Raw genomic sequence first — 12,868 nt, 5'->3', positions numbered from 1 at the left:
AACTGCCCACCTGGGCTTCCCTGGTGGCGCAGTGGTTGGGAGTCTGCCTCCTAATGCAGGGGACACGGGTTCAAGCCCTGGTCTGGGAGGATCCCATATGCCGCAGAGCGGCTGGGCCCGTGCGCCACAACTACTGAGCCTGCGCGTCTGGAGCCTGTGCTCCGCAACAAGAGAGGCCGCGATAGTGAGAGGCCCGCGCACTGCGATGAAGAGTGGCCGCCGCTTGCCACAGCTAGAGAAAGCCCTCGCACAGAAACGAAGACCCAACACAGCAAAAATAAATTAATTAATAAACTACCCCTAACATCTTAAAAAAAAAAACTATTAAAAGTGATTAATTTCTAAAAGAAAAACAAACTGCCCACCTGGCCAGGGTCTGGGGATTTGCTGTGCCCCACTGGGCACATATTATATTACCCTCTGAAGAGTGACCAGCAGCTACTTGGGAAGATGGGAGACAGAAACTTAGGTATCTAAGTAGGAAGGTCCACCCGAGGTTCTGATAGGAGCCCCAGGTGTCGACGGCTCCTCCCCCTTTTCTGACGGTCACCGGTCCATGACCATTCGGACCTGCAGGGCTGGGGGCCCCTTGCAGATGCAGAGCCCATCTCACGGGGGACTCGATTTGAGTGTGCCTACTTGTCTGGTTGTACTGCTGGGAATCTGCCCACGAAAATTTGCGTAATGCTTCTTTTCTTGAGAAGAAGAGAATGTTGTCACTTTTTGTTTCGTAGCCAAGCCCAGAGCTATGAAATCTGAACCACCTCAGGGGCAAACTCTCATTTGCTGTAGGGACGCCTCACAGGGGACAACAAATCCTGCTGACTCAAGTTCCGGGGCTGTGCGCCCCCCAAATGCCGGGTGCATCTCCTGTCAGTGGATGGCCCGTGTTCTCCCTCAAAATAAAATTAAATTATCTACACTAAAAAGAGCTATTAACAGAAAAATGTGTTCAATTATATAACTGAACAGCAAATGTTGAATTCATATAAAAGCCTTTTAGTTGGTTATGACACACCCACACACATTTTAAATATCATATATGTTGGTTCTTGGGATTCAAGCAAACGTATTTTGATGTCATGTCTGAAAAATCAAGTATTAGATTTCGCCCCAGAAAGTAAAACCAAATTATACTGATCTTGATATGATTCTGCCCTGGGGATATTCTTTAAAATGTTTCAGCTTTTAAGATCCCACACAGGAACAATGGGGGAGAAAAGCTTCCATAAAACAAAAGAAAGCAACTGAAGGTGAAGCTGAGGAATAGGAATGCGTATGTAACAACAGAAATACAGTGTCAATGTTTAGTATATGCTCCATGGGAGGACAACACAGTGTGTAAAGACGGGGGCCCCATCTTCTGATATTCTGAGTCTCACGGGTCGGCTGACCACAGAGAAAACGGAGGGAGCGGCCCAAGGAAGGTAGTCCAGGCGGCACCGGAAAACCTGTCTCTCTCCCTACAAAACCTGTTTATAGTGGAAACAGAACAAAAAAGGGACAAGGATTCTCTGCCCCTCCCAGTGAAGGGAGGCTAGCTTACTTCCATCTGGAAGGCGTGCCAGCACGATCCCACTGCCACCTCTCGCTGTGACCAGAAACCCAGCTTTTATCGCAGACAGGACCACCAGGCCCTTGGCTTTGGCAATGACGTGTGCTGCAAAAGATGAAGACAGGTGAGCGCCCGGCAGGTGACAGCTCAGCAGGCCTGTGCACGCAGGTTTGCTTCCCAGGGACCAGGGCCTCCCTATAGCCTCAGCGGCACAGGGAACTGCGAGGAAACCGCCCCAGGACAGAGAAGCCTGAAGCCTTCGGTGGCCCTAACCCAACAGGGCAGGCGCTCAGAATCCTGCAATGGACACAAGAAATGAGACACTGGGATGAGACTGTACTGATATCTAGTGGCAGGACAAATAATTTGGAGATTTCAATTAATTTACAACATTATTTATAATTTTAAAAGTTACAAAAGTATCTTCAAAGAAATTAAGACCTACATAGTGTTAAGGAGAAACTTCAAAAGCGACTGACATGCAGTGTGCAGCAGGACGTTTGAACTTAGAGCCACATTGTTGAGTTCAGCTTCTATTAATATGAAAATCTGGATTCAAAACCAGGAAAATTAAATGATTTTGCCACTTAAAAACATTTTTTGACTTTATAAAGTGATCTGATCAGTATTCGAATAACACATAACTACCAGTGCACTGAAAATATAATTCAATTTACAAAATATTGGTTTATCCACATTTCAGGGAAGTTTGTTACACAAAAGGAAGGTTATTAACATAGGTACCCACTAAACACAGTGCCTTACTAGTCTGTGGATCTATTTACACAATAGTACATCTTTCAAATAACAAAGGAAGCCTAAACATTGGAAATTATTCTCGGATCCCAATGTTACTTTTAAGGTAGTTTAATTTACCATCATTTTAGTCAAATATTCTGTCAAGGAAGTCAAACCAGACAGTGTACTCAAATACACAAAAAAGGCTTTGTAGGTGTCCCTAGGAAACACTAAATTTCTAATACACTTATGCACACCATTTCAAAATTTAAATTAATAACAGACTCTCAGAGACGGTTCAACCAAGAGCACGAGGAGGGTAACACACAGACCATTCCTGGAGCTCTTGGTACTTGAACAAGGTTTAGAAGTAAGTCTCTCTTCTCTCGGACGGTCATCACCTAAGTGTGCCTTAGCTCGTGTTCTAAAGGGTGTGACACACGGTACTGATGCTGACAGCTTCATTATACATCAGGTAGGTTTGTTTATACAACACATGTTGGCAGAATAGCCTCACACGCCATTCTCAGTGCTGTTACAGTGAGTAGTGCCTCTCTTCAGAAACATTAGGTATAACAGAAGTATATTTTTAAAATGAACATAGTTCAAATGTCAGGTGTGTTTTTATATCTCATCCACCCTGATTCCGGGACATTAAAATACCAATAATCCCTGAATAATTGTCCAATTAGCTCTTCATTTGTAACGTAGGTGCACTGACTGCAGATTTACTCTCTAAACTGAGTTTCACTTAGTCTCAGAGCCCCTCACACCAGATGACCGTGAACTCACAGCCTAAGAAAGTCTAAAGGTCTGGGCATTTTGTTTTCAAATATTTTTTAGATTTTATCTCCTATCACGTAATACACCTCCCTAGCTTTAATGTACGCGTAATGGGCCCTCCCTACTCATCCCAAGGACAGACGAGGCTTGGTCATCTGGCAGCTGCGGCCTCCCTGGCTTCCATCAGACACACAGCCCGCACCCCTGCGGGCCTTCGCTCTTATTCAGGCTGCTGTGTAAACGGGTTTTCATTTTCTGAGCTACACCCAGTGAAAGGGAGTCGGGTGGCCTTTGACTGGAAGCAGAATAAAGGCAAGGCAGAATTTTGCTGGACAAAATCCACGAGAAATAATCCATACCCCCAAGTTTTTAGGTAGGAAATACAGCTTATCTGTAGCTTGGGCCAGCCTGCCATGCATGCAGATGCTGCTGTATGTTGGGAAACGTCTCTGTCTCCTGCTTCAGAAGACAGCTACAGAAAATTGCGTTTTTCTGGCTGAATTTTCTTCAAGTGTTACACAGTGCTTCTCTAGCTTGTGCGTGCATGTGACGCACTGGAGATCTCGTGAGAAATGCAGACTCTGACTCATCAGGCTGAAGTGGAGCCTGAGGCCCTGCGTTTCTAACAAGCTCCCCGGTGATGCCCAGATGTGGCCACCTGCCTTCAAGGAGCAAGGCTCTATGAAGCGCTGTTTTCTTAAGATGGGAGGAGTGGCTGGGCCAAAATAACGACACTTCGTATTATTACCATAACAACAACAAATGAGAAAGTTTTACAACCCTTAAAGGTCTGTTAAATAACTTCAGAAAATCTGGCTTAAGGAATTAAACTGGTTTCTCTAATGCAGGATGAGTTATTCACTAAGAGGGAGACCAGCCCGCAGCTGCCTGAGCTAGTCTGCGTGTGAGTGTCTGCATCAGACAGGTATTCTCTGAAACACCTTTAGAAATAACTGGTACTAGTAATGAACAGACAGTGGTTCCCAAAGGCTGGCCTCTGGACCAGGTCTTGCGTGGTCAGCCTGACTACAGGAGAATCACATTAGAGACGTGATAAAATCTCACTCCTGGCCACGCTGCTCCCAGGGTCTGATTCAGCAGGTCGGGGGGGAGTTTAGGAACTGCACTTTAATGACCCAGGGAATACAGATGTGCAGCCGTGCTGGGAATCATTGATTAGTCTTCTTAAACCACTATAAAGTATAACTATCTTACCTAGAAAGGAAAAACACAAAATTAAAATTTATTTATGAGATTAGCCGGTGAGTTTGCAAGATGAGTTTGCCAAAGGCCTCAGAAACTGAGGATAAGGACCTGTGAGTTTGGGGAACGTGCAGTGGAAACGGACACAGGGTACTTAGGGCCATGGGCCCTGCAGAGCGGAGGAGGAGAGGGGGCTGCCCAGGACACCAGCCGGGACGACGGGCCCAGAGGAGAAAGGTGGTCTGAGGACCTGTGTGAGTCAAGGGTTGCAAAGATAATTTAAGAAACAGAGCAGATGTAGAAGTGAAAGTATGTATTTCATTTACCTACCAGGAATGATCTTATCAGGTCCACTTCCGGAAGTTATTTCTGTGAATTCTCTTAGAATTTTAGCAGCCTTCTTTGCTTCAGATTTCAAATTGGAAGGTATAGGGTTATTCACTGAAAGATTAAAAAAATGATTTTAATGAAGAGATCTACTAAATAGAAGTTAGAAATTTGTTGTAATTTCATTTTTTCATACACAATTAAGCATTATCAAATTGTATCCTACCAGACAAAGGAAATAAATTGAAAATCCTTATTTATTGATCATTTCATCTTTATTTTCCTACTAAATTAAATTCACTAAGATTGGGAAACCCTAAACTCTCAAAATCTCAGAAATTAAAAAATCATGGAATTCTAAAGGATCTTAAAATCTGGTCCAGTCTCCCAATTATGTATCTTTTCCCTGTAATTCTTAACTCAGCACAATATTAACAAAAAATATTAAAATGTTAAGAATGAACAAAAGATGTATTTTACTACCGTCTATAACAGATAATACAAAATTTAATATATTTGACTATTTTGTTGAAAATGTTTGACCTGTCTGCACAGATTTTCCATATTAGTAAAATTCTAGCAGACTCAGGAATTGAGTGATTACTTCAGTTAATGAACATTTGCGTTTGTATAGCATTCTATGTTTTCAGCATTGGTTGGGTATTCATAAACTCAGAGGAAGGTTTATTCATCCTAGCGATGCTCACATAATCTTTCCAGCTCTGAAGTATGTGGGATGGACCATTCCTTTATCACAGGACAAGGAACCAGAAGAGTCAAAGAAATCAAGAGGCTTCAATATAAATCCTGCTGTTCTGACCATCAGATGAATTTTTCATTTCAAAGATTGTGTTTTCAGACCTGAAATTTCCATTGGTTGTTTTTCATTCTTTCCATTTCTATCCTCATTGTGTTTTTGTTGTTCTTTCAATCCTTGAGCATATTTTAAGAAGTGTTTTTATACCCTTGTCTGATGATTGCATCATCTCTGCCCTTTCTGGGCCTGTTTTTTGACTGACTTTTCTCCTAGTTATGGGTTATGTTTTACTGTTTCTGCCCATTGCTAGTGAAATTTGGTGGTTGCTAGAACTATGAACACCGCCATGTTGAGGATCTAGATCTTGTTGTCTTATTTAAACAGTGTTGCTGCGTTTGTGCTGGCGCCAGGGAGTCACTTGCAGATCAGCTCAGCCTTTCCAAGGCTTGCTTTTATGTTTCACTTGGAGTGTGTAGTCTTCGGTGCCAGGCCTGCAGTTACCAGTGACTCTGGGCTGTCTCCTGAACGTCCTCGGATGTGACACACTCTCTCCACTCGGCTGGTTGGAACTGCTGCTCCCAACGCTGCATAAGCTCTGAGGACTGTTTGCCTCACAGCTTCCTGAGAGCCGTTCTTTGCCCTGCCCTGAAAGTGTCCCCTTCACACAATGCTTCCTGCGCAGCCAAGGACTGCAGATTTCTGGAGCTCTTTCCATCTCTGATTCACTCTCCTCTGGGAATCTGCTCTGTAAACTCCAGTTGCTCAGCCTCTCCAAACTCAATTTGTCTCTCCCAGTCAGAAAGAACCCACGCCACGGTGGGCTTCCCTCCCTGTGCTGCAGCTTGGAAAGTGGTCCAGGCAGAAAAACGGGCAATTGTGGACTTCACCTCAATTTCCCCTCTCCTCTGGGATCCTAGACCCACTCGCCTGTCGTCCAACATGAAAACAGATGCTCCATATGTTTTCCCCAGTTTCTGGTTGTTTACGGCAAGTGGCAATTCCAGTACCAGTTTCTTTGTCATGAAGCTCTCAGTGTACTTTTGTTTTTTATGATGAGTAATATTGAATATCTTTCCATTTCTGTCAAATTTTTTTTTTATTTCTTGTCCATTTATAGAGGGTATTTCTCTGTTCCTTATTGATTTGTATATTAAGGGAATTAACCTTTTTTTCTAGAATACGAGTTACAAACATTGATTTCCTCTTTGCCATTTGTCTTTTCAATTTTCTTATGATGGTTTTTCTGCTTTTTAAAAAATGAAATCAAATTCATATTCTCTTTTAAGTCTAACAAGTGTCTAACTACTAAACAAAGCAGTTCCCAAATTCATATGGAAAAATAAGCAAGAAAAGCTAGAAGAAAATGTGTGAAAGAAGAAGAATGAAGGGGATAAGCTCTGGTTTAACATATTATAAAGCCTCAATAATTTACCTCTTAGTGATGTAAATACGGACAGAAAAATCAATTTGACAAAATAGAAAATTCAGGGCTTCCCTGGTGGCACTGTGGTTAAGAATCCACCTGCCAATGCAGGAGAAACAGGTTCGAGCCCTGGTCTGGGAAGATCCCACATGCTGCGGAGCAACTAAGCCCATGCACCATAACTACTGAGCCTGCACTCTAGAACCTGCAAGCCACAACTACTGAGCCCGCGTGCCACAACTACTGAAGCCCACGCACCTAGAGCCCGTGCTCCCAACGAGAAGCCACCACAATGAGAAGCCTGTGCACCGCAACGAAGAGTAGCCCTGACTCGCCGCAACTAGAGAGTCTGCGCGCAGCAACGAAGACCCAACACAGCCAAAAAAAATTAAAAACTAAGTAAAATAAAATAAATAAATATATATATATAAATCCATTAAAAAATTCAGAAATTGGCCCAAATATATAAATTAATTTAATATATGATAAATATTGCACCTGAAATCATTGTGGAAAAGCTGTTGTACACAATAAATAGTGGTCCTTTGGGGGAAAAAAGTCATCCACAGTTTCACATTACATAACAATAAACTCCAACTGCATTGATGATTTAAAATACCAAAAGTCAGGGCTTCCCTGATGGTACAGTGGTTGAGAGTCCCCCTGCCGATGCAGGGGACACGGGTTTGTGCCCCGGTCCGGGAAGATCCCACAATGCCGTGGAGCGGCTGGGCCCGTGAGCCACGGCTGCTGGGCCTGCGCGTCCGGAGCCTGTGCTCGGTCCGCAACGGGAGAGGCCACAACAGTGAGAGGTCTGCATACCGCAAAAAAAGGAAAAAAGAAAAAAAAAAAAAACCAAAAGTCAAACCATAAAAGAACCAGAAATTATGGGAGAATTACTTTTCAAATTCATAGTGCAAAAGGCCCAACTATGAGGAAAAATTGTTTTTTTCTTTTTTTGGCCGCACCACGTGGCATGTCGGATCCTAGTTCCCCGACCAGGGATTGAACCCATGCCCCCAGAACTGGAAGCATGGAGTCTTAACCACTGGACCGCCAGGGAAGTCCCTGAAAATTTTTCTATATTTTTTAAACCACCAGAAATTATGGCATAAGTGCATTGTAACAATAAAGGAAAAATATAGATACACAAATATTGAAGAAAAAAGGCATCCCTACTACTAATACTCACCAATACTACTGTCTGCATTTTAGTGTGTGCTTCAGTTGGTTCCTATTGCTAAACAAGGAGATTATTTCCTTTTTTAGTTTTTAGTGATACCACTGTTCGATGGTAATTATCTTGAGAGAATCTTAGGAGTTGGAATTAATGACTGAAAAAAATAAAAAATGTCTAGCTTTTTATTCCATTATCAAATCACCTTCTAAAATTACTAACCAACCTTAGAACCACTGGGTATTACCATAAAAAATTCGTATTGTTACTGGGGAAGCTGGTCGAGGCAAAGTGTGCACATCAGAAAGGATGACAGATTTTTATTGTTTGTTTACATTTTGTTTTGCATATTTTCTGTTCATGTTCTTTGCTTATTTTTCTGGTACCATACTCCTTTTGTCTATAATTTTAATCATGTCACAAGTTTGTATCTCCGCTTCTTGTTTTCATACTTTTATGTATAGTTTTTCAGTATTTGTTTTTATTTACATGGCAATATCTCTCTGAGCTTTCTACCATTATAACCTTTCTATTATTGTGACTAAAGGCCTTTAAAAAATTATACAAGTATTATTCTAAATTTTCTTCCTCCAGAGCTTTTATTTTACATTAAATATTTGACCCTCCTCAAACTTGCATTGGTATAGGATACGAAGTGAGAACCTAATATTTTAAAATTATACAACACAATTTATTGAATGATCCACAGCACTTAATTAAAAATGCTACCTTCATGACAAAAGCAAGAAAGGAATATTTATATATATATATATATATATGTGTGTATATATATATATATATACTCATATATTTAAAAATATATGAGAGAGATGACATGGTAGATTAATAAATTATTCTGGGACTTTAGGTCATTCAAAGGAAAACAAAATAAAATTAGATTACAATATCACATCATACACACACAAAAAAATTCAATGTAATTGAACGCCTAAATATTAAAAGCAAAACTTAGTACTTTTAGAATAAAAAGAATAGGGAATATCTTTATGATTCGAGGATGGAGGAATGCTACAAACAAGGCACAACAATAACGGGAAACTACAGATACATTCAACTACATTAAAGTTTAAAAAGTTGTATCAACATATGTTTAAAAAATAAAAATATAAGCCACAGATTGGAAGATATTTGTCATAAACATAAGTGACAGAGATTTAGAATCCAGAATATATAAAGATCTTTTATTTTTTAATATAGAAATTTTAAATTTATTTATGTTTATTATGATTGATATGATTTATGGTTAATTGATTTATTATAATTACAAATCAATTTGAATTTTTCAATTTGTATTTCTATCATATCTTTAGTATCTTCTACTTTTTCGTTTGTTATTTAAAATTTAGGATTCTTCAAGTTGAATTCTTAAATCCTTCTTTAGTTCTGGACATTTTGCTTCTTCCATTTCTGTTTTTTTTAAATTTTTAATTTTTATTGGAGTATAGTTGATTTACAATGTTGTGTTAGTTTTCGGTGTACAGCAAAGTCAATCAGTTATACATATACATATAGCTACTCTTTTTTAGAGTCTTTTCCCATATAGGCCATTACAGAGTATCGAGTAGAGTTCCCTGTACTATACAGTAGGTGCTTCTTAGTTATCTGTCTTATATATAGTAGTGTGTATATGTCAATCCCAATCTCCCAGTTTATCCCTCCCCCCCAACCCCTGGTAACCATAAGTTTGTTTTCTACATCTGTAACTTTTTCTGTTTTATAGATAAGTTCATTTGTACCCTTTTCTTAGATTCCACATATAAGTGATATCATATGTTTGTCTTTGTCTGACTCACTTCACTCAGTATGACAGTCTCTAAGTCCATCCATGTTGCTGCAAATAGCATGATTTCATTCTTTTTTATGGCTGAGTAATATTCCATTGTATATATGTACCACACCCAGAATATATACAGATCTTTTAATATCAATAAAAATATGAAATCACTATAGAAAATGGGGCAAAGTGTTCAATTAGTTAATCCACAGAAGAGGAAACCTCCATGACCAATAAATATATGAAAAGTTGATCAAACTCCCTAGAAGCCAGGGACATGCAAAGCTAGACCATAATGCATTACTGTGTCTTGTCCTTTAGGTTGACGGAAATTATAAAAGCCTGCCAATGAGCATGTGTAGGTTGTGCAGGGGCACATAGGGAAGCCTCTGTCCCATTGGTGCGGACGTGAGTAGGTGCAGCTGCTGTGGGAGCTGTTCTGAGGACAGCTGGAGATGACCCACCAATTCTACTCCTGGACGTGCTCAGAGGCACTGGCTGCCCGGCTGAATGGTGGCCCCCAAATTCACGTCTACCTGGACCCTGTGAAAGGGACCTTATTTGGAAACAGGGTCTTTGCAGACGTAATTAAGTTAATCATTCTTGACTACCCAGGCGGCCCCTAAGTCCTTAAGGAGACAGAAAGGGGAAGATGCAGAGAGGAGGGGAAGGCAACGTGGCCACAGAGGCAGAGGCTGGACCATGCGGCCACAAGCCCAGGAGCACTGGGGCCCCAGGAGTTGGGGGAGAGAAGGCAGGACTCTTGGAGGGGTGCGTCCCTCCAAGCACGGCCCGGCTGACGCCCCACGGGCAGCCTCCACGCGGGAGAGGGCGTGTCTGTTGTAAGCCGACCAGTCTGTGGTAACTTGTTGCGGCAGCCCAGCCACCGAGGCAGGGCTTTTAACAGAACAAAGAAATAAATACATTCAAACAGGAGACAAATGTCCCTCAAGAGGAGGACGGATATATCTAGTTTGATGTAGTATTAAAATTGTATTCTATACAGAACGTCAGATAAACTAGATCTACTGTATCAACATGGCAAAATGTGAGTAATATTGACAGCAAAAACAAGTTGCATAAAGATATATAGGGTGTCACACATTTATGTAAACATTTACATAAATGTTATACAAATATTTATATATAAAGATAAAGTAAAATGATACTTGATTTGGGGGTGGGGTGGCCCTGGGGAAGGCTTATATAGGAAGCTTACTGGAAACTTGTACATTTTCCCTTAGGCTGTGCATAGTAAGTCACGGATGTAAAAATTGTTATTCTCAATAGTCCTTTGTGTGTCTGAAATATTACAGAACAAAGACTGCTCAGCATAAATTGAATCCTGTACTATTAAATATTTAATATATTAGTGGAAACGTGTGACTCCAGCTGTAAAAAAATATGTATATTATGAATAATTACTCCGTAAGTTGTCTTTTGTTTAAAATCTGACCTCTCACAGCCAACATGTCTTGCATGAAGAGGTGTAGAAAAGTGAAAAATGTACCCTTATGTTTTACACAAACAAGAGAGCACACACAGCCTCCCCTCCCTCACGCATGTGCGAGCGTGTGCCAACACACACACACACACACACACACAATCCAAAGGACAGATTCGGTGAGTGGCTGTACACTAAATATTCAGTTGTTATTATATGCATTTGTATACCATTGACAATTCTGAAATTTGCATTTTTAGGAACTAACATAAAGTTGCTCTTCATCTTCTCGATCATGTATTTGTTTAAAATCACACTGTCCCATTTTGACGATGGTACTGAGATACTGAAAAGCTGCTACTGTTGGTTCTCTACTTTCACTTGCGATGGTGAATATGAAACACAAAGATGAACACAGAAAAATTCTCAGAAGCACATAATCTTTAAATAGGGAAGGAATCTTAACACATCCATTTAAAATTATGTCAATTTACTAGTGGTCTTTAAACTTTTCCTATTCTCAATGCTTTGGTTATGCAGTCTGGACTTAGAAGGTCTTAGAAAAAATACAACGTAGAAAAATTCCAAGTGAACATATTTATGTAGATACTTCGGCCTTTAAAGTACATTTTATGGAAGTGGCTGTTAGTCATGACTTGACTAATGTCAGTAGCAAGCTAATGACATACAGTTGGTTTTGGTATTCCACAGTGAGCAAGAAAAAGTGTGCACGGTAGGGGGCATTTCCAAGTTTCCGATATGGTATTGACACAATTGACGGCTTCCGAAAACCACAACCGGTGTGAACAGCCTCGATGGGAGCCCGCCTCTCCTCCTCTGGATCACTACAAAGGAGGTACCGAGCTGGCGATCAGCAAGGCAACCCGAGTGCGACTAGAAAACCGACTAACGTGCACTGTCCATTTGTAACGCATGTGCTTTGATACCTGGCATAGGACTAGATGAGGCCTTTGTTTTCTTAATTTCTGTTGGGATCTAAGATGATGCAACCTTACTCTTTATGGAATGATCAAGTCGCATGCAGGGGGTCTCCCGTGTTAGCTAGTTTCCCACACACTCGTCTGTTTCCCGCGTCAGCACAGCGCTGGTCCCGGGAGCTGCCGCCAAGAGACAGTAATGGATGTCGCTTCTACGCCCAAACAGTGGGAAGGAGCGTCTTCTGCACCCTCCCTTCCTATCACGGGCTGCCTGAAGGGGTCTCCAGGGTACAGCCACAGTGGGAGGGATGGAGAACCCTGGATCAGAACACGGGGGAAGCTGCCCACCACAACTCTTCTTGTGCTAAGAAATCGAGATTTGGGGGCTTGTTGCTGCAGCTGACATAACCCTACTTATTATGCTTAAAAATTATTTCTCATCCCTCCATGGTATTCGCTGCAGAAGAAAGATGGAGAAGTATCTGTAATTTTTATTTTCTAACTTAGGACTAGACTTGTTTTATATACATTCTAATCACTTAATTAGTTTGGGGAGGTGGATAACTGGGTAAAAACACATAAAATATAACATACCACATGTTAATATCTTTCTCTTTGATTACATAGCATTCCTAATAGACTACTTGCAGGTCCTTCCAAAAAAGCAAAGCAGTAGTTTTGCCTTTTTATTAAAGGTTAAAATGGATAAAAAGATAGATCTTTGCTGT

The 12,868-nt window shown here is 40.9% G+C and overlaps 1 protein-coding gene across 1 annotated transcript in view; it reads right to left on the bottom strand.

Annotated features, from left to right (window-relative positions):
* SH3YL1 (SH3 and SYLF domain containing 1) overlaps positions 1-12,868 on the bottom strand; it is a 46,814-nt gene that overhangs the window by 25,574 nt on the left and 8,372 nt on the right. Inside the window, exons 2-3 of the mRNA XM_060027178.1 lie at positions 4,610-4,720; positions 1,547-1,660 (exon numbers count right to left, since the gene is read on the bottom strand). Coding sequence (XP_059883161.1) covers positions 1,547-1,660; positions 4,610-4,720 — 225 coding nt within the window. The remainder of the gene's footprint in view (positions 1-1,546; positions 1,661-4,609; positions 4,721-12,868) is intronic.

Source organism: Delphinus delphis, chromosome 12 (genome assembly GCF_949987515.2).
Source record: "Delphinus delphis chromosome 12, mDelDel1.2, whole genome shotgun sequence".
Classification (NCBI taxonomy): domain Eukaryota; kingdom Metazoa; phylum Chordata; class Mammalia; order Artiodactyla; family Delphinidae; genus Delphinus; species Delphinus delphis.
This window is presented reverse-complemented; position numbering and strand designations above follow the sequence as displayed.